At 45.6% G+C, this 27,023-nt stretch overlaps 1 protein-coding gene across 4 annotated transcripts in view; it reads left to right on the forward strand.

The window, feature by feature from the left end:
• The window catches only part of APBB1IP (amyloid beta precursor protein binding family B member 1 interacting protein), a 396,905-nt gene that overhangs the window by 302,394 nt on the left and 67,488 nt on the right, over positions 1-27,023 (forward strand). For all 4 annotated transcript variants that reach the window (XM_063921652.1, XM_063921655.1, XM_063921651.1 and 1 more), the window contains exons 8-10: positions 4,815-4,889; positions 14,532-14,675; positions 22,672-22,782. In XM_063921652.1, the coding sequence (XP_063777722.1) occupies positions 4,815-4,889; positions 14,532-14,675; positions 22,672-22,782 (330 nt within the window). The remainder of the gene's footprint in view (positions 1-4,814; positions 4,890-14,531; positions 14,676-22,671; positions 22,783-27,023) is intronic.

A 27,023-nucleotide genomic window follows, 5' to 3' on the forward strand; every position in this document is an offset into this window, starting at 1 on the left:
CAGGATTTAGTCAGCACAGCATCAGTTACCATGGTGGAATACAAATCTTGGTTCGACTAGATGTCATATATTACCCACTAGAGAGTTCACACAGGATTATTCTCCATGAGACTCAAAGGGATAATACTGACCGTGTATCACCAATAGAACGAAGGATTAACAGGGACTTCATGTGCACCAACTTTATGGCCATTAGGTACTACACAGTATAGATATTAAGGGAGCGGTAACATTGGGTGATTTAGACTGAAGACTATATACAGCTGGAACCACTGTGAGGTTTTGTTGGTTACAATATTGCTGGTATTTAAGTTGCTTACAGTAATTGTATCTATTTGGGCTATTCAATGCTGATACTTGTGTTGCCAATAATTAAAACATTCTTCCTGTCTAGGATGGAGTTCTGCTGAGATCGTCTGTTGCTGTAAAATAAAACCTATCTTTATTTTCTTTAAGCAATAACATTGTGAGGCAAACTCTGAACTATTTGATTGTAATATTTATAAGTCTTTGGTAAGCGTTACTGAAGGGTATAGTTACACGCTGTTGTCATAAATAAACTGAAGAATATTTTTTAACCCCTTCTATTAGCGATATATTTATGAACCTCATCTCCCTGCGAAGATAAGAGAGAGCATACGAAGAGGTACAACGGTGAGAGTATAGCATATATTTACCGATACACTTCTTCAGGGACGTACACTGTCATCAGAACGAGGGTAACACATGCCAGGGTTCTCACCGCTGGATTCTTTCACCAAGGCAGCTAGCTGCAGGGTTTTCTCTTGGTCCAAATGCCAGCTCCAGCCTCCTGTCTGCTGGGCATTCCCTCTCCCTGCCAGACTGCATTGCACTTCCTGGTGGCTGCATCGCTGAACTGCTCCACAGGTATGCACATTGGTTTCTGCATCCGTAGAAACAGCCGGCCCCAGGGGACTTCTAACCTGCAACACCGGCCACCAATCTTTGGCGGGGGTCAGATGGATGGAGACAGATTCTTTACCGCGGGGACGACTCTATGTCAGGCTGGCTGATAGGGTCGCATAGAGGTCACTCTTCCAGTGCTATAGGACTATAAGATATAAGTACACTGATTCATTATTGTTAGAGATGTGCGGTTCGGTTCTCCAGGAAACCGAATCCATGCAAATTTTGTAAGTCCGAACGGAAGCAAAACCCTGTCCGGATCTCCTCTGGAGATCTACTCCGAACCAAGTCCCGATTCGTATCTCCCCGCAGTTCGGAATTTGGATGTTAATTCTGAATTTCAGGTTTTGGATTTCAAATATTATAATTTTAGCTGTTTTTATACATATTTATAAAATTTTATGACTGATTATTGATTTTCAAATTAACCAAAAACCCACACACTACTCTAATTATTGTCTGTGTTGGGTTGAATCTGAAGGTAGCTTAACTAGTTATTGTTAGCCAGGGTCAGACTGGCCCACAGGGGTACAAGGCTTGAGGGCCCTCCTCCTCTAGGGATTAGTTTTCAGACTGTGCACCAATAATACAGTACATTATACATATGTTACAGTATACTGCACAGGACTATGGTGTATTCTCTACAGTGCATTTCTGTTCCTAATCTGGTACATTATCATGAATGCACTAGCAGTATTTACTATGTATATGTATCAAGAGGCCTAGACCATACATGCTCTAATGGATTGCCAGGCCTCTGTGTTGGCTACCCACACCCCCTCTTGTGATTGGCCACAACCACTAAAAATGTGCCCCTACCACGGCATTCCCCTGGTAGGCCCTTCGTGCCCCAGTCCCACACTGCTTTTAGCCCATGTATCCTCGGCATACTTATCTTTAATTCAGGTTGGATCACAGTACTTGTCATTTTTTGTATGATAATAGTCACATCTGGGTTCACTACCCGTCAATAGATACCAGTCACCATTGTATTTGTAAACTCTCATTCTACAGTCTCATACCTCACAACATGACCCTCTCCAGGAGGGACAGAATGCTCTGCTCCTGGACTTCCCTCTTAATTTATGATTGCCCTCACCTGTGCTGAAACACCTTTCTTATCCATTAACCTGTTCAACACAGGTGCCGGCAATCACAAATTACAAGGGAAGTCCAGGAGCAGAGCATTTTGTCTCTCCTGGAGAGGGTCATGTTGGGATGGGAGGTATGCAGTCTATGAAGTCAGCTGGGACACCATTGGTCAATTCATAATTTAGTGGGGTGTGGCTGGTGCCAGACTAAAAACAAGGCCCAATTTCACCAGGAAAATATTAAAACTTTCATGACCAAATGAGGAACGGGGAAAATGGAACAGTTCTTATCACTTTGCTCATTACTTAATCCATGTAGATCTGGAATATGTTTTTTCAGTATAGTTTCTGTTACTTCACCACATCTTCTGTCATCTTTAGTCAGGAATTGTATTTAGGTAAACTGGCGAAAGCTAGCTAAGAGGATCACATCAAATAAGTGTAGTTGTCAGGAATATAACATCCATTTACCCAAGGATGGGGAACCTTTGGACCTCCAACTGTTGTTGAACTACACATCCAGCTGTTGTTGAATTATACATCCCAGCATGCCCTGCAACAGTTTTAGCATGGCCAAAAAGCAAAACTGTAGCAAGGCATGCTGGTATGTGTAGATCAACAACAGCTGGTGGGCCAAAGGTTCCCCACCTGCTTTAACCAATGAACTACAGTAGATACCTGAAATCAGGGGCAGATTGGGATGGAAACCCAGCATGAGAAATTTATAGAAGCAGCCATAATAGGGGTGTGGTCTGATGTGGGGGCGGGATTCTTCCTCATAGGGCCTGATTGTACACAATTGCGGTCTTCCTTTTGCTGTAGACCAGGGAAGGATTGGGTGCTAAAAGTGGCAATGTAAAATTTTTAGAAGTGGCCCGATATGGGCAGCACAAGAGGTATAACATATTGTGTAGCCATGGCAGTATCACTGGATGGCAGAGTTGCTGTACTGCAGAGATGGAATAACAGAATAAATAGGGACAGTGCAGTGTACTGTGTGCGGTGGGCTGCCTGTCATGTGTGGGGTGGGGCCATATGACAGCACACAAAACAGGCCCCACAGACACGTCGGCCTACCAGGAACCTTCCTGGTGAGCCCTATGGCCAATCCGCCTCTGCCTGGAATGTAATGAGGTAAATGAAAGATGGGATTTTAAACCAATGTAGAGCATGTTTAGGGTTATGGATTAAAGCTGATGTACATTATAAGATTATTATAACTCACCTAGCAGTTCATTGATATACAAATGCATAGAGCTGCCACTAATTGCTTATATACAGCACAACAGTCACAAATGTTTTTATAACTGGTCATTTAGTGTTTTAAATGAAAGCATCAGTAGACAGAAGGGAAATCACAGTACAGGGGCTAATGCATTCTAAATTGCACAATACAACGGTTTCCACTGAGTCATTTATGTCATTGTACGTTTATGACTGTAAAAGCTGAGTAACAAATTTGTCATTCTCATTTAATTCTACCTACAAGTCATCCCTATTGTCATGGTGGATTGGTAGGTCTTGTGTCTATTCTATTAAGCACATGGGCAAGCCAGTCGGAAGTGTAGCAGTTCCTATTCATCCATTGTGCCTGCATAAATCAGCATGGAATATATCATTCTTTATAAACAGGCGACATCAAGTTCAGTTTAATACTAATTGCATGCGTTTATATCAAACTCAAGTGTTGCTTTTCAGATTTCTTTAACAGGGGTCCATCCGAGGGTCAGCACTCTGTACCTTTCTAACTGCAGTAAAAAATATTCACAATCAGTGGCAAACGCAGGATTTCTAGAGGGGAGTTTCCAAATGCATTCCACAATCTACCACTTTGCAGAACATTGGTGCAAGTGCGGGAGTCTGGGAGAGCAGTAGAGGAACCTAGTAACGAACGACCCTGGATATTAATGTAACCATTGGTCTTTTTATACACTGGATACTGTATGGAATACAGTATTAATATTTAACACACTATAGATGTTCTATAGTATAGGCTGTATCAAACATTTAAATAATAAATAAAAACACAAACACACAGCAATAGAATCAGTTTTCTAAGCACACATTCTCCCACCTAATGGTACGGCTCCTGTCTCTTCTTCCTGGTAGCTATTCTCTGGTCCAGTGCATTGATACAGCAAACTTGGTAAAGGAAGCTGCTATCACTGTGAATGAGCAGTATTTCTGTTCTGTCCCTTAAACTGCATGTTGTAGTGTCAGCTCTGGTAATCGTATTATTTGTCACTGATAATTTGAGCCACTTGCCAAGAGGAAGGGGGTTTCCAGGCAACAGGAAACCCCCCTGCATTTGCCTATGACAATAGTAGCGATTTGAAAAACATCATATATGAACATTTTAAAAATGTCTTCCACTCTTCGGGCTGTTTCACACATGTCGGTTTTGCCCGGATGGCAAAAAGCCGGACAAACTATGTCCAACTTCTACTTTTTACCATCCGGCAGTGTCTTTCACACACAACAGCTTTGAGCCGTGTTTAATGCTGTGCAAATGCGCAGGAGCGGCTTGAAAAAAACCTGTTGTGTGTGAAAGCTCCCATTCACGCTCACGGTTCACTTTTCAGTGGATATTTCCGGCTGCAACCCCGTAGCCGGGCCAGGCATGTGCCGTGTGAAAGGACCCTACCCCTTACATTATTAATTACAATACCGGCACGGGAAAAAGCCGGCAAAAAACGCCCTTCCTTGCAACACGTCTTTAAGGAAATGTCACTTAATTGTGCAGATTATTTATTCACAGCTCATATTCACTGTCTGGGATTTTGTTTTGTTTTTTAGAATTTCTACTTGGCCAGGAAAGGAAGCGCAGATATGAAGGACATGAATGAGAAAAATAAAGTCTCTTTACTGGAAGTAAGAATAAACAATATATCACCTATTCATTTATTTTCCCAAGAAATGTGTTTGTTTTGTTGAATGCATGAACCTGCAGTATTCTAGTCACACACTAGGGGACCAATTCCCTTTTATACGCAAATGCAATTGCGAGCGGTATGACAGTGGCACCTTGGAGCATGCGCATTGCAATCACAGCACATGCGCAGTCTACCGATAATTGCTCCGTTGCGTGATAATCGGCTATTACGTACAAACATGAATTAGGCCTAATAGACCAATATATCACTAGCCGCGGGTCGGAGGGTTTAGACACACAATATATCTGTGATCTGCGTCAATCACAGACTTATCACGTTGACTGTGCAGCACAGCTGGTGACCGATATCTCTTGAGATACATCGGTGTAACCGACTGTGTGTACGGGCGGTCCACCGATTCCACCGGGGGCTGACATCACAGCTGGGTGGGCAAATTCAAATTCAAACGGGGCTAAGTCATTCATTTTCGCTCAGCGGGCGATCAGGTCTGAACTGCGCATGCGCCGCATTGCGCATGTGCATGCCAGAGATACGATCGGCATCTCAGCCCAGTGATCGCCTCTGCCTGATTGACAAGCAGAGGCGTTCGCTGGGTGGGAGGGGGCAGGCCGGTGGTGTTCGGCCGCCATTTTGGGGGCGTGGGCTGGGGCCATGGGGCGTTGCCTGGATCATGGGGGGGGGCGGGCCACGGCGGCTCTGTGACATCATATGCATCCGCTGCGACCCAGGACGCGGTGAAAAGTCGCTCTACCAGCACAGCTATGCTGCGCAGGTAGGTACTTAGTCGCCAGGCATCGCTGTTGTGTGATGCTATTGCACCTGTGCGGTGGGGGGAGGGCCAGACATGCCAGGTGGACTAGCTCTGTGCTAGGTATCCCCCCGCATGTCAGGGTGGCTGATCGTAGCTGTGCAAAATACGATCAAGTCTGAATTAGGCCCCACCAAGCGGCTGATTGGTAAGTGTATATGTATATAGCATGTATATGGTTTTGCCTTGTATATGATTGTCGCACTCGCTTTAAAAATAAAGACAGACTCGCCCAAAATTCCGCACCTCCGGCAGTTCACAGGTTATTACACTGAGCGCCTTATTATCTGTGTTTAGAAAGGAGGAAACAATAAGGAAAAAGAAAATCAGAAAAGGAGGAGCTTACAGCAGATGAAGCAATGCGCCTAGTTGGCCTAGTACGTCAAGCCGCATGGATTTGTAGTGAGACGCACACCTGGCGGCTTTGCGAGTCCCAGTGTCTGTGTATAAAAATGCACAGATCGGTCAGTCACAGATAAGTCGCTTATCAAACTTCTCAGGAGCACTATGGTGGCGCAGTATGGCGGCAGGAAGTTGAGGCTGCATGCAGAATTGCCGTTGCAGGCTGAGACACGCCCCATATATGGTCACAATATGCCTGCTGTTTTGTGCCACTCCCCTTTACCTCCCCCAAACAGTCCATGACTGAAATCACATTGTAAATAAATACTCTCTGTGAGCACCGTCACAAGACCACCACAGCACATGTGACTTGTACATTCACCCGATAATCGCTCTATATCTCTAAGTTCAGAAATGAATCCACCACTATTTCTCGTATTTGAAGACTACCTCCTGTGACAGAATTGGCGGACAGCAGGTGTGGTACCAGTCTTTAAAAAGGGAAGAACACTGGAAGAAAGAATTTTAGCTCTGCTTTCTCTTACGTTCTAGAGAATGCTGGGGTCCACATTAGTACCATAGGAGTATAGACAGGTCCACCAGGAGCCATTGGCATTTTAAGAGTTTGAGAGTGTGGTTTGGCTCCTCCCTCTATGCCCCTCCTACCAGACTCAGTTTAGAAAAAAAATATTTTAGAGTTTTTTATTTTACAGGGAGGCTGCTGGCAATAGCCTCCCTGCAGCGTGGGACTAAGGGGGGGAGCAGTGTCCGCCCCGCGGGGTCTAAGCCACTGACTCCGCTGACTGGACACTGTGCTCCTGAGGGGATATATCGTTCCCCGCCACAGGGGATCGCTCACCCCAGCAATATGCCGCCAACCCCTTACAGAACTGAAGATTGTGGCGAGTAAGTCACCAACCACCCTAGCAAGCGGGGGGCCGGTGTGAAGATGGCGGTAACAAAGTAGGAACGCAGTATTAACTGTGCTCTGTGATGGCTCAGCAGTACATAGTGCGGCGCACTGAGGGGCGCCCTGAGCCAGCGCTTACACCCTACACTGGTCACACAGCCTGTCGGGGTCCCAGGATCTCAGCCAGCATCAATCCTCAGGCCAGTATAATCAGATGAAGAGCGGGAAAACAGTGCCATTTTGGGGGCGGAGCTTCTCAGAGCGGACCCAGCAGCGTTCAGCGCCTTTTTCCTGCCTGCACAGCGCTGATCAGGAGAAAGAAGGGCCCTCCACAGCAACTCCAGCTATCTCTCACAGTACCAGGGGGTTGTAGAAGGGGGGGAGGCTACAATACGACTGTGTATCCTATTAAGGTGCACAATACGATGCTGCGGAGGATATGTCCTCCCAGGATGATCCCTTTCCATGTAATCACGATAGCACTGGTTTAGCACAGATTTCAGCAAGGGAACCTGAGTGGTTTTCCTCTATCAAATCTTGGATTTCTCAGATTTCAGATAAGGTTGCAAGCTATGAATCTGCAACTCAGGTATTACAGAGCTCTATGGCAATATGGCCCGATTCCGGTACTTCAGGACGCTCCGTTATATACCCCCACAAATGTGCGCTTGTTCATGTCATGCAAGATGACACGGATACCGATTCTGACACCACAGACGGTAATGGGGATGTGTTGCTGGGCTCTGCCTCTCTTGCAATGGGGGTGCAATTGTTGATAGAGACTATCAGGGATGTGTTGAATATTGATGATACCACACCTGAGCAGGTTGAGGAGGCTTTTTTCACTGAAAATAAGAAAGCCTCGCTAACCTTCCCTGCGTCAAAGGAATTGAATGCTATATTTGAGAAAGCATGGGAAAACCCTGCGAAAAAAATCCAGATCCCTAAAAGGGTCCAGGTGGCGTTTCCTTTCCCTGAAGAGGATAGGAAAAAATGGGAAAGCCCACCAATTGTTGACGCATCTGTGTCCAGACTCTCAAAAAAGGTGGTTTTGCCTGTTCCGGGATCAACCACCTCAAAGGAGCCGGCTGATCGAAAGATTGATAATGCACTTAAATTAATGTACACTGCTTCGGGGGCCATATTACGTCCCACTTTTGCTAGTGCATGGATTGCAACAGTTATAGTAGAATGGTCAGGCACCTTACTTGAGGATTTGGATACAATGAATAAGGTTGATGTTGAATTGTTTTTGCGTAACATTCACGATTCGGCAGGTTTTATTGTAGAATCCATGAAAGACCTGCGTTCCATGGCTGCGGGGATCTCTTCCATATCTGTTTCGGTTCATCGTGGACTGTAGCTGCGCCAGTGGTTGGCCGACGCAGAATCCAGGAAAAGTGTGGAGTCCCTACCCTACACAGGGCAGGCTCTCTTTGGGGAAGCTTTGGATGCGTGGATATCCACGGCTACGGCGAGTAAGTCTCCGTTCCTTCCCTCAGCTGCACCTGCTCCGAAGAAATCCTTCTCTTTATCAGCATCACAGACCAAGAAACCTGCTGCGGCAGGTTCCCAGGAAATTAAACCTGCTTCCAGTACACCGAAGTCCTCCGCATGACGGTGGACCACGCGGCCTGGAGGTGGGGCCAGTGGGAGTGAGACTCAGACAGTTCAGTCACGTCTGGGTATCGTCCGGCCTGGATCCCTGGGTGATAGATATTGTGTCCCAGGAATACAGGTTGGAATTTCAAAATCTCCCTCCTCACAGATTTTTCAAATCAGGCTTGCCAGCTCCTACAAGCAGCAGTTCAGAAGTTGGTGGAGACACAGGTCATTGTGCCATTGCCTCCTCATTCGCAAGCCACGGGTTACTATTCAAACCTTTTCGTGGTACCGAAAACGGATGTTTCGGTCAGGCCCATTCTGAACCTAAAATCACTGAACCCTTTTCTGAAGGAGTTCAAGTTCAAAATGGAGTCTCTCAGGGCGGTGATATCAGATCTGGAAGAGGGGGAATTCCTAGTATCCCTGGATATCAAGGATGCGTACCTCCACATTCCGATTTGGATCCCGCATCAGGCTTATCACCGTTTTGCATTACTGGACTAGATTACTGTCGTTTTGCATTACTGGACTAGATTACTGTCATTTCCAGTTCCAGGCCCTGCCATTCGGCCTCTCTACAGCACCAAGTGTGTTCACCAAGGTGATGGCGGAGATGATGGCTCTACTCCGAAAACAGGGGGTGAACATCATTCCGTGTCTAGACGATCTACTGATAAAAGCACCATCCAAGGAGGAGCTGTTGCAGTCCAGTGTACTCACGTCCCGCCTACTCAGACTCCACGGTTGGATTCTGAATCTTCCAAAATCTCATTTGGAACCAACCTGGAGGTTGTCTTTCTGGGGATGTTCCTCGACACAGAAGTGCACAGCGTGTTTCTTTCGCAGGAAAAGGCATTGGTGATACAAACAATGGTCCGGGATGTCCTGATGCCAGCCCGGGTGTCGGTTCATCAATGCATTCACCTTTTGGGGAAGATGGTGGCCTCTTACGAGGCTCTCCAGTATGGGAGGTTTCATGCTTGGGCCTTCCAACTGAATCTCCTGGACAAGTGGTCAGGATCTCATCTACACATCCACCAGAGAATTCATCTGTCGCCAAAGGCCAGGATTTCACTCCTCTGGTGGCTCCAATTGCCTCACCTTCTGGAGGGCCACAGATTCAGGATTCAGGACTGGGTCCTTCTAACCATGGATGCGAGCCTCCAGGGCTGGGGCATAGTCACTCAAGGGGAAACCTTCCAAGGAAGGTAGTCAAGTCTGGAAGCCAACCTGCTGATCAACATCCTGGAACTAAGAGCCGTCTACAATCGGGCCATTCAAGTACAGTCGGACAATGTAACGACGGTGGCTTACATAAACCGACAGGGTGGAACAAAAAGCAGAGCTGCAATGTCAGAGGTGACAAGAATCATCGAAAAAACACGTGTTGGCACTCTCTGCTATCTTCATTCCGGGAGTGGACAACTGGGAAGCAGACTTCCTCAGCAGACACGATCTCCATCCATGGGAGTGGGGTCTCCATCCAGAGGTGTTCAAGGAAATAACAGACCTTTGGGGGGTTACCCCAAATAGACATGATGGCCTCTCGTCTCAACAAGAAGCTTCGATGCTATTGTTCCAGGTCGAGGGACCCACAAGCAGTGACAGTGGACGCCCTGGTGTCTCCGTGGGTGTTCCAGTCGGTGTACGTGTTTCCACCACTCCCACTCATTCCAAGAGTTCTAAAGCTCGTAAGGAGAACAAGAGTTCAAGCGATCCTCATTGCTCCAGACTGGCCAAGGTGGGCTTGGTACGTGGACCTTCTGAATCTCTTGCAGGAAGAGCCGAGGCCTCTTCCTCTTCGGGAGTACCTGCTGCAGCAGGGGCCGTTCGCCTATCAAGACTTACCGTGGCTACGTTTGATGGCATGGACGCCTGATACTAGCTCGGAAGGGCATTCTGAAGAAGGTCATTCCTACCCTGATACAGGCTAGGAAAGGAGTAACGTCTAAACATTACCATCGTATTTGGAAGAAATATGTCTCTTGGTGTGAGTCCAAGTAGTTTTTGCGGTGGAGTTTCAACTGGGACGTTTTCTCCTCTTCCTGCAAGCAGGTGTGGATATGGGCCTGAGGTTGGGATCTGTGAAGGTCCAGATTTCGGCCCTGTCCATTTTCTTCCAGAAACAATTGGCTGCCCTCCCTGAGGTTCAGACCCTTTTGAAGGGGGCTCTGCACATCCAACCTCCATTTGTACCGCCCACGGCGCTTTAGGACCTTAACGTGGTGTTGCAGTTTCTCCAGTCGGACTGGTTTGAGCCTCTACAGGAGGTTGAGGTCAAATTTCTTACATCGAAGGTTGTCACGTTGTTGGCCTTAGCTTCTGCTAGACATGTGTCAGAATTGTGGGCTTTGTCCTGTAAAAGCCCTTATTTGATCTTCCACGAAGATAGAGCTGAGCTCCGGACATATCAGCAGTTTCTTCCAAAGGATGTGTCTGCATTTCATGTTGGATTTTGGTTACCTACCGGTAAATCTTTTTCTCTTCGTCCATAGAGGATGCTGGGCGCCCGCCCAGCGCTTCGTTTTCCTGCAACCGTTATCTGGTTCAGTACAACTTTGTTTAGTTATGTACTGCATTGTTACTTCATAAGTAATGTTTCAGCAGTTGCTGAGTTTTTCAAGCTGGTTAGCTTGATGTTTCCCAACTGCCAGTCACACGAACCTTACCCATCCTTCATGGACTGGTGACAATAGTTCTAAAATCAAACATTTGGAAACCCAGCATAGACACTCCATCCCAAACCTCAGTCTAGCTTCTCTCTTAAACACAGTTTAACACCACCACAGTCACAGCTGAGGTCAGATCTCAAAAGCATAATATGATTATTACAATGTGAGACTTTTTTTTAACCCTTCCTCCCATTGGAAAACTGGCTGTAGAGGTACCTTCTCCATAAGATTGCGGTCACTTACTGACAAAGAGGTAGCTCACAAAAACCCAAGATCCTCCTGGGCACTCACAATTGTGCTGCTATATAAAACACTGCATCCTGCAGATTAGTCTGATGCAGAGCTGCCATCTAAGATCTGTCCTCCCTTATAGTCACACTATAAATCTTTCCTCACCCTAGTTACCTTAAGGGCCTCATACACTTATACGACATGATGGTCCATCATGTCATATAAGATTTCCTCCAACCTCCCAGCAGTCTCCCCGTTGGCAGGATAGTAATAGATATATTGTATGCATTTTGTTTTGCATACAATGTATATTTTACTTTCCCATCCATTTACTGTGGGATCCGACATATAACAAGTGCAGCACTCATGATATGTCGGATCTCCTCCAGGATGGATAAGGGTTAGGCTGCGGATGGGGGGTCGGATTAGGTTTAGGCAAGAGGAAGGGAGGGTTAGGGGGCATCGGGGGAAGGTAAGTATACTTAACTCCTCCCTGTCAGGATTCTAACAATCAGAATGCCGCGGGCGGTATTCTGACCGCCGTCCTCTCGACCACCGGCATTTGTAACCCAATCCAAGATTTTCAAATCTGCAAGCAAAATATTTGTTTTCGGCATGAAATTTTGCCTATTTTAGTGTCAGATTTTGGATGTTAGTGTTCCCAAGCTACAGTATACCATACAGTTGATAATCCTTGTCCTAATGCTATCCACACAATTTAAATTACATAAAGAACAAATTTGTGAGAAGGCCTGCGATGGGAAGGATAAGACTTACAGTAAACACTATAGGTCCTTTTCTGCCGCAAAGCTCAATTCTCACGAATTTCCACCACCACTTTGCTCATCTCTAACTACAGCTAAATATCCATTCCATTCATTATTTAAATCCTCCATTTATAAAATCCCTTAGTCTTTTTCTGTGACAACAAACATAGCTCTTTGAAAATCTCTGCATATGTCTTGTTTCCTAAATTAGGTTTGCCGATCCCCTCTGTTCTTGTTCCAAGTATTCTGTTTCTTATAATGCACAATGGCTCAAGCTGCATTCAGTATCCGCCATATGTCTAATCAAAGCCTTGTTACATAGGAGAAGTGTTTGCTTTTCTAAAGTTGAGCATTTAGTGTGTCAATATTGCCACTGTGTTGAGTTCCTCTGTTAAAGTAGGCACATTTTACTTACATTCCCTGTTACTCTTATCGTTATTGCTTGTTATCTACACTGTCCTTATTTTATCAACCGTGGCGGTCAGAGCTAAGCGAATCAATGCAAGTAGCTTCCTTCTGTGTCTTTCACTTGCCTTCAGAAATTATAGCTCCTGGTGTGTCCTCTGCATTACATATACAGTATATACATCTGGAGAATAGCTTTATGTTATATACCAGAACAATGGATTAAAAATACTGCAAGAAGTGCGAGGGAAGAGGGCCCTGCTCCAAGGAGCTTACAATCTAGGGCGAGGAGGGAGACGGACAGGTAACATGAGTCACAAGCAAGCAGAAGGTGGCCTGATGGCGGGAAGTAAGCGAGGCATAGATGGCCAAGGCATGAGGCAGAGGGTTGGGAGAGTGGCTTCGAGACTACAGTAGGTTATGTGGAATGGTACACTTTAATGAACATGTGGGTTTTCAGTGCCCGTTTATCGGTTTGCAAGGTCATGGAGAGTCTTAAAACAAGCAAGAGAGCTCGTTCCAGAGAAGGGGGCAGTGCGGGCAAAATCTTGGATTCGCACATGGAATGCCGTGACCAGTGTAGAAGAGACGCGACAGTTATTGGCCGGAGAGGGTGGGAGAGAGTATGTAGGGAGATGAGGTTGGAGATGTAGGGAGCTGTGGAGTTAGAGATGTGAAAGTTGAGGAGTTTGAAGAGGATTCTTTAGGGGAATGGGAGCCAGTGCAAATTTTGTCAAAGGGAAGTGGTAGATGTGGAGAGGTGGAAGATTATATAAAATATTGCTAAAATTGGAAGTTGGAAACTCTTTGTATTTTTTTAAATTAAATTACATTTGAAATTGGCGTATAGGAGTAAACTACTTATACAGAATATTCAGAGCATTTTAATTATAGTACAACTTTGACCAACATTATCTGCTGCTAGTTTTGTGTACCTGACTGTAACGTATAAAGCCCACACTAGTGCCCCCTAGCGACTGCCTCAGTATCGACTCTGAGCTACACGCATTGCTTTTCTAATTAGAATGTAAGCTCTCTTATGAGCATGGAACGCTGTACTCTTTGTTTTATGCCTGCAATTGTTCTGTCCACCTATTATGTCCCTGTTTTATGTATGCCTGGTCTCCAGGGGGGATGCAGTTGGCATCCTGACGTACTGGATGCCGGCGGTCATCGAGACCGACACTAGAATTCCGACAGCAGGAATCCAGAACGTAAGTATGCCAGGGAGTGTTAGGGTTAGGCTGTGGAGGGGAGAGTTAGGCTGTGGGTAGGGTATTAGGGTTAGGCTGTGGAGGAATGGGGGTGGGGGGTATAGGGTTAGTTTAGTTGAGCGCCCTTGCTGGGATTATGGCAGTCGGGATGCTGGGATCGGTATTATGACCGCCGGCATCCTGTACCCAACACATCAGGGGCGCTGAGGGGGAGGGAGAGAGAAAAGTACCTGGACCTCTCTTAGGGTCTTGGGGCAGCCCCAAGATGCATTGGCCACACTCCCTTCAGCAAGCAGATCACTCATTTAGATGTTGGTTCTGGTTTGCTTTCCATCCTCTTTCCAGATTTTGCTTTTAATCAATAAATATTCCAGCCTGATCTCAACAAAGTATTCTACATTAGACTTATCTACCTAGTTCAAAAAAAGAAGGACATAGCACCGTACCACTTTCCTATATATATATATACTGCTCACTCTGATCTTTTCTGCAGCTGAACAAAGGCTGATACTACAGGGGGCATTTATGGCATTAGAATACAGCATTGATCACTCTGTGTTTTAAAATAAATGGTTGTATATTCTTAGATAAATCCCAGTTTAAATGACAATAAAGATGTGATGTTGTCTAATATAATATGGACCTTTCCAATTCTTTGCTCGCAGCAAAGCTTCTGTGGAGCATCTGTTGTGGTGCCAGATCTTGAAGCTGCCTTCTACCTGAAAGAAGATGGCAAAAAGTCCTGGAAAAAGCGTTACTTTCTTCTGCGCGCTTCTGGAATTTACTATGTGCCTAAAGGAAAGACTAAGGTCAGTATACCAGAGTAAGCCACTGAGGAATGATGCAGTCCATGAAGGGAAGAATTCCCAGGATGGATTATTCTGGGCATGTCTGGTGCCACTTGTATAAATATTATCATTTTTATATTTGTTTGGCGTTCTGTGTGTTGTGTTTGCGTACACAGGAGTATTAAGTGTAACCAAAATACTTTTAATGGAGACTAAACAATCTTCTGATAACTGAAGCTACATGATGGCCATTCCCCCCAATGGATACTTACTTGATGTAGAGTCACCGGAGAAACCTAGGCCCGCTGTGTTCATCAATAGGACTGTTTGTTGGCCAGAAACGCAGACCAGCCGTGTGTTAGCACAAATATTCAAATGAGACATTTTAGACGCTGCTGATATGGTAACACATTCTGTGCAGACAAGCTAATATTTACTTACATTTAACATGACACCAACATTCTCCAACTGTGGCCAGAGATTTTCCTGATGCACCATTTAATAAATATTGTGCTTCATTCTATTAGTGGGGACAATGAACCACTCAAGATTAGACTTCTGAATGCTATTATTTATATGTAAGTCCATTAAGTTAGTGTTCCACTTACTGGGGTTTTACAGCATTACGCAGGCTGCAGGCATGACATAGGGCCTGATTCTGGTCGCATCGCAGACTGCAATTTCACTGTTAAGACCCACGTACGCATGCACAGGTCCCATCCTGCGCATGTGCCTGCAGTTAATGTGGTCGGCCCGCATTAACTGGGAACGCCTCTGCCTGATAGACAGGCAGATGCGTTTGCGGGGGAGGCGATGACCAAGCGTTTTTGGGGTGGTGTTGGGGAAATGGGGGCATGTCGGCTGCATTTTCGGAGCGGCTGCGTGTCGTCACACGCAGGTGCTACAATCGAAAGAATTGCCGGTAGACGGCTTCACTAGTTTCTGCAGCAATGCTCTAATTGCCTTGCGATCGCAATTAGAGCATGATCGCAGTGGTTGAGTAGCATGCTGGGCGGCCCCCAGCATGCGATTGCAAGGATTGCAGATTCTGCTACAAAGCAGAATCTGCAATCCTTACTGAAATAGGCCCATAGAACATCCACCTACAGACAGCCTGTTGTGGCCTTGTGTGGCCTAATCAGTGCAAGGCAGGATTTTCTGGTCATCATGTAAAGCGCTATGGAGGCAACCATACTATAGTATTTAATATTTTTCTCTCTCCCTTTTTTTTTTTTTAATAAATCACACTAATTCCATTCTTAATAGAGTATATATTGAAAGCAATAAATAATAAAGGTGGTCATTCCGAGTTGTTCGCTCGCAAGCTGCTTTTAGCAGCTTTGCACACGCTAAGCCGCCGCCTACTGGGAGTGAATCTTAGCATAGTAGATTTGCGAACGAAAGATTAGCAGATTTGCGAATAGACAGTTCTTAGCAGTTTCTGAGTAGCTCGAGACTTACTCTGCCACTGCGATCAGTTCAGTCAGTTTCGTTCCTGGTTTGACGTCACAAACACACCCAGCGTTCGCCCAGACACTCCCCCGTTTCTTCAGACACTCCCGCGTTTTTCCCAGAAACGGCAGCGTTTTTTCGCACACACCCATAAAACGTCCAGTTTCCGCCCAGAAACACCCACTTCCTGTCAATCACATTACGATCACCAGAACGAAGAAAAAACCTCGTAATGCTGTGAGTAAAATACCTAACTTAATAGCAAATTTACTTGGCGCAGTCGCACTGCGGACATTGCGCATGCGCATTAGCGACTAATCGCTCCATTGCGAGAAAAATATAACGAGCGATCAACTCGGAATGACCACCAAAAGACTAAAATACAGTAACGCTCACTGGTGGCAGTTCCTTGCAAGTCCTTACTATTATGCGCTGCCAGTGTTGCTTGCTTCTCCTGGTAACAAAGTAATTTCTGTAGGTGCAAATGCAAGCCCATATATTAAATCCCGAGTTACAGGAGTACATGTCATAATGGGCTACCTCCTCATTCACACAGTTAATCAGTTACAAAAGTTGATCTTCGCTTAAACTGAAAGGCAATCAGTTTCAGGTTGGATGCATGAGAGTGTACACAGTGGTATACAATGGCTCCATTGGAAAAGGGGTTCAAATAATCCCTATCTGAATTCTTTTTGCAACTGTACGATTGTATACCACCTTGTAAGCTATCATGCATACCACATTTTGGCATCAACATCAGGAGTGCTCTAAGACCATCTGGAGTCACACTTGACTGATATATTCCTAATTCATCGGATCGATCCATACCAGCCGTGGCTTCTCACCATGAGCCATACCAGGAGACTCACAAGATAATTGTGAGCTACTTTGGTTTAGCCCACATTCTAGATGCCAGACTGCGCCACCTCTTTTCAACAGGACACCATGAGTATTCAGACACTGATAACTGGATCGGCAGCCAGAACTGCCCAGCAGAATCCCAACCGTCATATTGCCAACGGATCCTGGTGAGTATTCTAACGCTAGCCCTAACCCAGCCCTATCACAGCCTAACCCTAATCCACCCCTATCAGAGCCTAACCCACCCCTATCACAGCCTAACCCACCCCTATCACAGCCTAGCCCTAACCCACCCCTATCACAGCCTAGCCCTAACCCAGCCCTATCACAGCCTAGCCCTAACCCAGCCCTATCACAGCCTAGCCCTAACCCAACCCTATCACAGCCTAGCCCTAACCCAGCCCTATCACAGCCTAGCCCTAACCCAGCCCTATCACAGCCTAGCCCTAACCCAACCCTATCACAGCCTAACCCTAATCCACCCCTATCAGAGCCTAACCCACCCCTATCACAGCCTAACCCTAACCCACCCCTATCACAGCCTAGCCCTAACCCAGCCCTATCACAGCCTAACCCTAATCCACCCCTATCAGAGCCTAACCCACCCCTATCACAGCCTAACCCTAACCCACCCCTATCATAGCCTAGCCCTAACCCAGCCCTATCACAGCCTAACCCTAATCCACCCCTATCAGAGCCTAACCCACCCCTATCACAGCCTAACCCTAACCCACCCCTATCACAGCCTAGCCCTAACCCACCCCTATCACAGCCTAACCCTAACTGCTGCCTTTGGCAGCCTAACCCTAACCATCCCCTCCTGCAGCCTATCCCTAACCCTACCCATAGTGCCTATCCCTAAAACTAACCCTAATACTCACCATCAGGATTCGTCAGCATTGTGAGCTTTGGGATTCTACTGTCAGGATTCTGACCGTCGGGCTCCTGACTACATCCCAAAGACCCCAAAACATCCACAGGACACATTTTTAAATGGGGAGGGTTAAGGTTAGGCAGTAGGGAGGAAGCATTTTGGTTAGGCTGCGGGATGAGAGGTTAGGTGTAGGCACTCGGGGTGGTCTAGTGATATATGAACTGCTAAAAATGCAACATGATGAGTCTGAAGTCATCATAATGTCACCGCCGGACCCGGAAGACACCATTGGAATTGCTGGACCTACGGAACCATTTCATCAACGTCAACACGATTACAATGTTAACAAATTATACCACACCCTCCAGAAAGATACATATATACACTGTAGGGCTTGATTGTGAGTAGGATGCAGTGATAATATTTATTCAAATGGTCAATGTTTTTAAACTGCACATGCATCTATGCATCTAAGCTGAACAGCACATGCATTCCTTAATAAGCATTGTGATTGAGACACGCAGTCTCAGAAATGTTTTGGAAATTCATTGGGAGTTTCTGGGTAGTGACTATTCAGATGCACGGAGAAGGTCCATCTTATGGGCCTGTTATAGGACTGTTGCAGGCAGGGTCAGACTGACCACCATGGCTAAAGGGAAACCCCCGGTGGGCCCCTGTACTTGGGGACCCACCCCCTCCTCTAGGGATCAGGTTCCAGGTTGTGCACTTGAATTATACATCATGCATATGTTACATTATACTGCACAAGACCATGGTGTATTTTCTACAGAGTATTGCTGTTATTAATCTGATACATTATCATGCATGCACTAGAAATATTAACTATATACATTTGTCAAGGTACCCAGACCATGGTTAGCCAAGCCTCTATGCATGGGCTTCTTCCACTGCATTTCCCCGGTGGGCCCTTTATGCCCAAGTGCAACACTTGTTGCAGGCATGTTACAGGAGTGGTTACAAACTTAGATGCGTAATCACTTAAATGGGACGGAGGCCATCCTGCACCTAGCATAGAACAGGGGCAAGTTTCGATGGTGCATACAGTGGTAGCATCTACAGGTGCACTGAGTGGGATTTCTGTGACTAAAGACGCATAAAGTTGGCATCCCTGTCCTGGCACATTCAAGCCCAAGTCTGTGCACCAGGGTAATGGCTGATACTACCATCAGCATAACGCTGCAGAGGCAACTATGGCAAAAGGACACTAAAGTAGTTACAATAGCATGTGGCTCTGTATCAGCCCCACAGTGCAATTCTGGTTTTGTTGCGCCTGATATGGACACCAGCTATATCAATGATGGCTCTAATTGTTCTGCTAGTGGGTGAAGGTAAGGGGAAAGAGCGGACAACCCTGCCTGGTGAGATATGATATTTTAAAGAGAGGAGCCAGGAATCCATTGGCAGAGAGAGCTGCTCAGAGATTTTGATAAAGTGGCGATGTGCTATGAATGAGGTTGCCTCTAGGGGCAGATGTACCAATTCTTGGAGAGTGATAAAGTAACAGCCAATAAGTTCCTGTCATTTTTCAAACATGTAACATGACAGTTAGGAGCTGATTGGCTGGCACTTCATCTCTCTCCACTGGATCACTCTCCAAGGCTTAATACATCTTCCCATAAATTCCATACGAAGCAGAATTATCTTCATAAAACTCCATTTCACCCTGTTGATTGCTTTCTTTGCATTGAGGGCTAACATTAGTCTCAGGTAATTCATTTGAAATGCCTGATTGGTATGGATAAGGGAAGCTATTATACCACTTAACCAGATTTTTGCAATCAATTCTAAACCCGCATTAAGCAAAGCTGTAGGGCAATAGCTAGAGAGAGATGATTTGTATTTCTGATATCGGGCCCACCTCCTCCTCCTCTTCCTCTATGAAGCTGATTACACTGCTACATTCCACCTTTTTAACAGCTGAGAAGATGAAGACATAACACGTGAAGTCATCATGCATATATTATACTTATAATATGACCATATATTGATTGAGTCCTCCTGGTTTACATGTAAAAATTACAGTGAAGATGTATTTTGTGGAACAATAACAGTATAATTCATTATCTCCACCCCTGCATCCTGGCTTTGGGTACTGTATATATTGAGCAGGTATATAGCAGGTGTGTATAAAGTATGTCAGTTCTTTGTCACGTGGAATATTTCAAATCGTGAGATTCAGCGCAGCATGAAATGACTGTAACCCTGCAGCTCCTGGTGCCCGTTATCTCGGGTTTCCATAGCAACCACTCGAGAACGAAAAAGAGAGACTACTAAATGGCAGGGAAAAGGTGCCACACGCCAGCTAATATATTCCTGCACTGTCATTTTAACTACAAAGGAAATAAAATGCGTTCCGTCTGCCAGAGGGAACATCAATTTTACCTTTTAAAGAATACAAATGGAAATTGTTTTTTGTTTGCTTTGTTTTTAAATAAAAAAAATGGTGTGTCCTACATAAAACCAGAATGCAGTCACATGAACACACTGAGGATCATTGTTAGGCTGTTTTATTGAAATCCAAAGGTAAGCTCCAGATGTGATGTCAACAATTTGCTCTGTCTCCCAACCCCCATTCTCGCTCCTTTATACCCCTTCCCACCCATCCTCTGTATGCGTCCATATAATGTCATATGTACAGCCCTGTCGCAGATTTTCATGAGTGAATATTACCCCAAAATGTATATAGAACATGTATGTTTATCTGTTGGGGGAAAAAAAAACAAAAAAAAAAAAACAGTGCATCCCATTTGGCAGCTTCCGCAGTGCACAAGACAAATGACTGAACAGGTATTTATATAAGCAGCAGATATTAAAGCATACTGTCACCCATATGCCATGGCAGGTGTACTGCGAATGCAGGGTGGCTGGGGGCCGTGTGGAAATAAGGGGTCTATTTACTAAGCCTTAGATGGAGATAATGTGGCTGGAGATAAACCAGCCAATCAGCTCCCAACTGTCATTTTTCAAACCCAGCCTGTGACATGACAGTTAGGAGCTGATTGGCTGGTACTTTATCTCCGTCCGCTTTATCTCCATCCAGTGCTTAGTAAATAGACCTCTTAGTCCCCAAAAGAGAGATCACTGTGTATGGGCCGAACCCCAGAGCATTCTCATCAAAGCAGAGTGTGGGCTCTGTGAGGATGGACTGGTAGCACTTCCACCCACACACACACACAAACACGTACATACATAAAAGTCTTAGAGGGAGATGTACTAAGCATTGAAAAGAGTGGAGAAGTGAGCCAGTGGAGAAGTTGCCCATGGCAACCAACAGGGGCTGATTGGGATGGAAAACCAGCCCGGGAAATTTATGGAAGCAGCCCTAGTGAGGGTGTGGTCTGATGAGGGGGGCCTTCCTTGCGTCTTTTACTGCAGTTGTGTCAGAGACCAGGGGTGTGTCAGAGACCAGGGGTGGATTGGGAACTAAAATTGTCCCTGTAACATTTTGTAGAGGTGTCCCGACATGGGCAGCACAGGAGGTATAACATACCGGGTAGCCATGGCAGCATCGCTGGATGGCAGAGTTGCTGTGCTGCAGAGATTGAATGGGGACAATGCAGTGTAGTGAGTGCAGTGGGCTGCCTGTCATGTGGGAGGTGGAGCTACATGACAACAGGCATTTGCAGACCATTGCGGGGGAAACAGGGGCATGTTGGTGGCATTTATGGGGCGGCTCTGATCGATAAAATGTCGGCAGGACTCCTGCCGTTGCAGCCTGACTGCGCAAGCAGGAGGATTCCCTAGTTTCTGCTACCGCGCACTAATTGTGGTGCGATCGCAATTAGAGTGTGGTCGCAGTGTGTGGGCAGTGGTAACATGCTGGTTGGCCTTGTCCTGCGCTGGGCGACCCCCAGCATGTGAAAGATCGGATTGCAAATTCTGCTTTTTAGTACCTTATAACTAGGGGCACCAGAATGTTTTGAGGTTGGGGGGGCGCAGAAAAACATACCTATTGGTGCTCCCCCCATCCCCATCTCCAGTGTGGGGGAGCGCTTACCTCCGATACCCGCAGTGACATGTCCTTTAAAAAAGTCTGCTGCCTCACAGCCGCAGCGTGCTATGCTGTGCACTGTCCAAGCCGGCTCTTCACTGATGCATTACCAGGAGGAGGCGTGGCCATGCTGAGCCTGCTGGAACATCCCCGGCTCCTCCCAGTAATGTATCAGTGAAGAGCCGGCTTGGACAGCGCACAGCATAGCACGCTGCGGCTGTGCGGCAGCAGACTTTTTTTAAAGGACAAACAAATCACCGCGGGTATCAGAGGTAAGTGCTCCCCTTCACCAGCGCTTGCGCCTGTAATATTTTGGGGGGGCATGCTGCCTCCGCCCCCCGTTCCACTGCTTATAACTTAATTAAATAATTAGCTATTAATGCACATTGATACATTTTATGGGGGTTTTCTTGAAGAAAAGAAAAAAACTTTATTATTCAAGATATGGTTCCTCACAAAGTGAATAAAGATATAAAAGAAGTATTTTTTTAAGGTCGTTACTCCTACAGTTGCTCTGCTTCCTGATGTGTCCTAGGAAACAAAATGGTCGTTCTCATTTTTGTTTTGTTTTTTTGTTTACTGAAAATTCGAACACAGAAAAAAGAAAATAGAATTTGTTTAAAATACAGTTTTATAACTTGAATCAGGAACAAAATAAAAACACAAAGGACCATTGTACTATGGGTTTAGTTACTGTTTCATCGCACACGGGTCTCAAAGTCAGTCTATTGAATGTTTATTTTCTCCAGATTGAAAACTGAGTGAGTATATTCATTTCCTTCTGTTCCTCAATTGCACGCATGTGTTTTATTTTGCAGACATCTCGTGATTTGGCCTGTTTTATACAGTTTGATAATGTCAATGTTTATTATGGCACCCAGTATAAAGTAAAATACAAAGCTCCGACTGATCACTGCTTTGTCCTGAAGGTATGTTCCTTGTATAAACTTATGGCCGAAAAAAAATGATTTTGCTGATTATTAAAGACGTTAAGGTAATCAGTAGTTTATTTAGCTAATTACTCCAGTTTGTTATTTCAAAATGGATTTAGTTAGATTACTCATCTACTCAATTACTCCAGTGTGTTTATCACAAAGAATTACAGCAGTGAAATGTTCACAGGCCATAAAATGATTTGCTGGGTGGAGGACAACAGTGGAAGATAGAGAAGGGATACCATAGAACATGCGTTGCTTTTCTTTTTTTAAACTTAATGAAAGAACCCTCTTAATGTTTCAAATGGCATTACAGTGGTGAGAAATGGGCAGCAGGGTTCATACTTGGTGCTCTCCATTGTACTCCCAATTATTATTTATTAAAACTATATTTTATTAAAGACCCACACATGAGATGCATAGGCAAGTTCAAAGGTCAAGGTCAAGAACAGCGCAAGTGAGGAAGCATAAAGCACAAATATAAGCCAATGGCATAATGAGCCCAACGACTGTTATTATTGGATCAAGTTTAAAAATTTTTAAGGGAAATGAGAAAACAGAGGGAATACAAGAAAAAAGAGGATGGTGACCAATAAAGCAAACCACGGCGGTAAAAACACTATGGAGGTTAGCTTGCTCGAAGCTGAGTTACTTGGTTACATACTATATCTTTGAGACCATATTTGTCCCATTTTACTACTTTTAATTGACCATATATGACGCTTAGTTTGTTGTCCATACCAAAAAAAAATTAAGCAGTACTTGTCAGCCATACAGAATAGAGGCATATCCAAACAAGGTAGCTTGTCAATTCACTACAAACCACTTGCGTCACTGAGGCACAAGTTCACTGAGGCACTGTTTCCTAACAACAGTCTTTATTAGTAAATTGGTAGGTTGCATTCTCATGACCTTTGTTCAGCCCACAAATTATCTGCCTTCATTGTGCGTCTTTAGAGTGCAAAATTCAGCCACTACATAGGTGGCCAATGAAAACTGGTATTGTCTGTAAAGCTGGGTACACATTAGATGGTGTGTACCCAGCACGATATCATGAGCGACAGGAAATAGCGGGGGGAGCAGCCATCGGCAAATGCATGCCGACGACGCAAGCAGCGGAGTGAGGAGTGGGGCAGGGGGGGGAGGGAGGGTGCAGGGCCATGCTGTATTCAGCACCATTGCCCTCACTAGTGATATCACTTGATTGAGCTGCATACAGGTCTGGCAGCCAATGTTGCTGACAACCCGTAGGAGCGCACATCATCAGCGACATAGTGGGTACACACTGGACGATTTCAATAGTTTGACATTCCGATCTGTCTGAATTGGGCAAATTGTTTAATAAAATCATCTAATGTGAACCCAGCATTACAGAGGTGAAAGTTTACCAGAAAAAATGTGCTGCCAACATATACTACATACACAGCAACATTCTGGAAGGTAACATTTTACAAATTAGGCTATAGCCCTGATCTGCACAAATTGTACCCAGAGCCACCCAAAACATGGCTATTGTTGGAATCACAATAATTTTATATCATGAAAAATCAAGACTGTTGGCAAGCATGATATTTGTTGTATCATAAAGAGTGTCTACACTTGCTAAGCCTATTTATGAGCACTGACGGCTGATATACTGCATGCACTAATGTTGCGTACTCTCTCAGATTAAGAAACTCCAGTATAACTGTGAGACCTCTCAGACTCACACAATTATGCCGGAATGCTGCTTATTTAGATGGGCTAGGAATGGATGTCCCTTGGCGAAGTGAATTGGATCATCAACCCCAGCTAAACTCAGTGAGCAGAGGTGTGATTACGCGTTTTCACCATACTCTTTGCCAACACCTCATATTGCCGCAGGCCACCTCTTCTTTTCATACCTTCAGGAAAGAATGCAAGAAAAGAATCATGCACTGGACTCCGACTCCCTTTTACCGGATCCTACGATGTCCTTTATCTGCTGTGACACTCCCGTTGGCCACTACAGTAAACATTGGTGATTGGTGCCTATTCCTGACTTCAGCATAGCATGGGCTCCGCCATGTTGGATTGATTAGCGGACTCCAGTTGCTCCCAATCATAGAGGGGCAAGCTTCAACATGACCAGAGGCACAAATGACTGATCAGAGCACTCTATTTAAGCCCTCAGTTGCATCTGCTCATTAACAGTACAACTTGTATCGGGATGTAACCGCCGGCCGGAAGACCGTTGGTCACCATACAGACGCCAGGATCCCGACCGATTGACAGCCGAAAAGTCGGCATGCCGACGAACAGGGACTATTCCCACTCGTTGGTGTCCACAACACCCAAAGAGTGAGAATAGAACCTGTGATGAGCGCAGCGAGCCACCGAGCCTGCTGCATGACGAGCGCAGTGAGCCCGCAAGGGGCTTCGTTGCACTTGCTCATCCCTTGCCGGCAATCTAAAGCTCGGGATCCCGGCATCGGTTTGGTGATCTTCTTGTCATCCAAACCCAACCCCTTGTACCTTACCAGTTCCTGGTTCCAGTATTAGCAGCTTCACTTCCTGATACCTGGTTGGATTGCTGTCTGCCTTCTGGTGCACATTCCACTGTGCACACTTAAGTTCTGAGTTCATCAGTTCCTGTTGTCAGCTGCAGCTTCTCCTAGCTTGTGCCTGTCTGCAATCCTGTGCAGTTCCCACACTGCTCATGAACTGCAGCTAGTAAAGATCTGTGCTCAAGCTTGATAAAGCCTCTGGTGAAATGCACATCGTGTTTTTGCTCTAAGAATACCTCTATGTGCATGGAGTTTCCCTGCAACATGAACCTTGTCCAGCGGGGTATCTTTTCTATTACTGAAGTGTTCTTTCATCAGTCGCTCTGCTGGGTCACTACCCTGCACTGCTCAGTATCGGGGGGGGGGGGGGGAGTTACCTGCCTCCAGCTCTGAGAGCAGAAGCAGACCAATCTCTTTCTTCACTGTGCCACTACCTAGGGTCTCTCATCCCTTGTCCAATGCAATAGTATGACTGGCAAAAGCAGATCTCTATCTGGATAAGTACACAGGCTTGAAGCATTATCCATATATATTTTGTCCTCCCCCAGATACTGAGGGATGCCTCAATCAATACCATTAAGGTTAATTGGATGGCATACCGTATAATTTTTTTTCATATTTCGCCTCACTTCACCCATAGGTTGTTCACCTTCATCACTGTACTAAGGCCCTCATTCCGAGATGTTCGCTCGCAAGCTGCTTTTAGCAGCTTTGCACACGCTAAGCCGCCGCCTACTGGGAGTGAATCTTAGCATAGTAGATTTGCGAACGAAAGATTAGCAGATTTGCGAATAGACAGTTCTTAGCAGTTTCTGAGTAGCTCGAGACTTACTCTGCCACTGCGATCAGTTCAGTCAGTTTCATTCCTGGTTTGACGTCACAAACACACCCAGCGTTCGCCCAGACACTCCCCCGTTTCTTCAGACACTCCCGCATTTTTCCCAGAAACGGCAGCGTTTTTTCAAACACACCCATAAAACGGCCAGTTTCCGCCCAGAAACACCCACTTCCTGTCAATCACACTACGATCACCAGAACGAAGAAAAAACCTCGTAATGCCATGAGTAAAATACCTAACTTAATAGCAAATTTACTTGGCGCAGTCGCACTGCGGACATTGCGAATGCGCATTAGGGACTAATCGCTCTGTTGCGGAAAAAAAATAACGAGCGATCAACTCGGAATGACCACCTAAGTGTTTATCTCTTTTATTATTTTAATTTGTGTACATTTTCTTACATTATTTGCATTGAGATTACTACTGAAATTGTGACATATTTGTTTTATATATATATATATATATATATATATATACACATAGGTGTGCGCAGCACATTTTATTAGGGGGTGCACTGTTGGAGGGGTGTGTCTAGCATCTATTGACGGTCAACGCAATATAAAATACCCACCCTTGTACTAATCCTAATGGGTGGTATTCATGTGACCGCCGGTCAGCTGACCGACAATCACATGACCTCCTCCACCAGCCCGACGGGTCACTATCCCGATGGTCGGCATGCCGACCAACAGGGACTATTTCCACTCGTGAGTGTCCACGACACCCATAGAGTGGGAATAGAACCCGTGGCGACCGCAGCGAGCCCGCAAGGGGCTTGCTGCACTCGCCCCTCCCCGCCGGGATCCCGGCGTCGGTATGCTGCCGGGATCCCGGCGTCGGTATGCTGCCGGGATCCCGGCGTCGGTAAGCTG

Source organism: Pseudophryne corroboree, chromosome 5 (genome assembly GCF_028390025.1).
Source record: "Pseudophryne corroboree isolate aPseCor3 chromosome 5, aPseCor3.hap2, whole genome shotgun sequence".
Classification (NCBI taxonomy): domain Eukaryota; kingdom Metazoa; phylum Chordata; class Amphibia; order Anura; family Myobatrachidae; genus Pseudophryne; species Pseudophryne corroboree.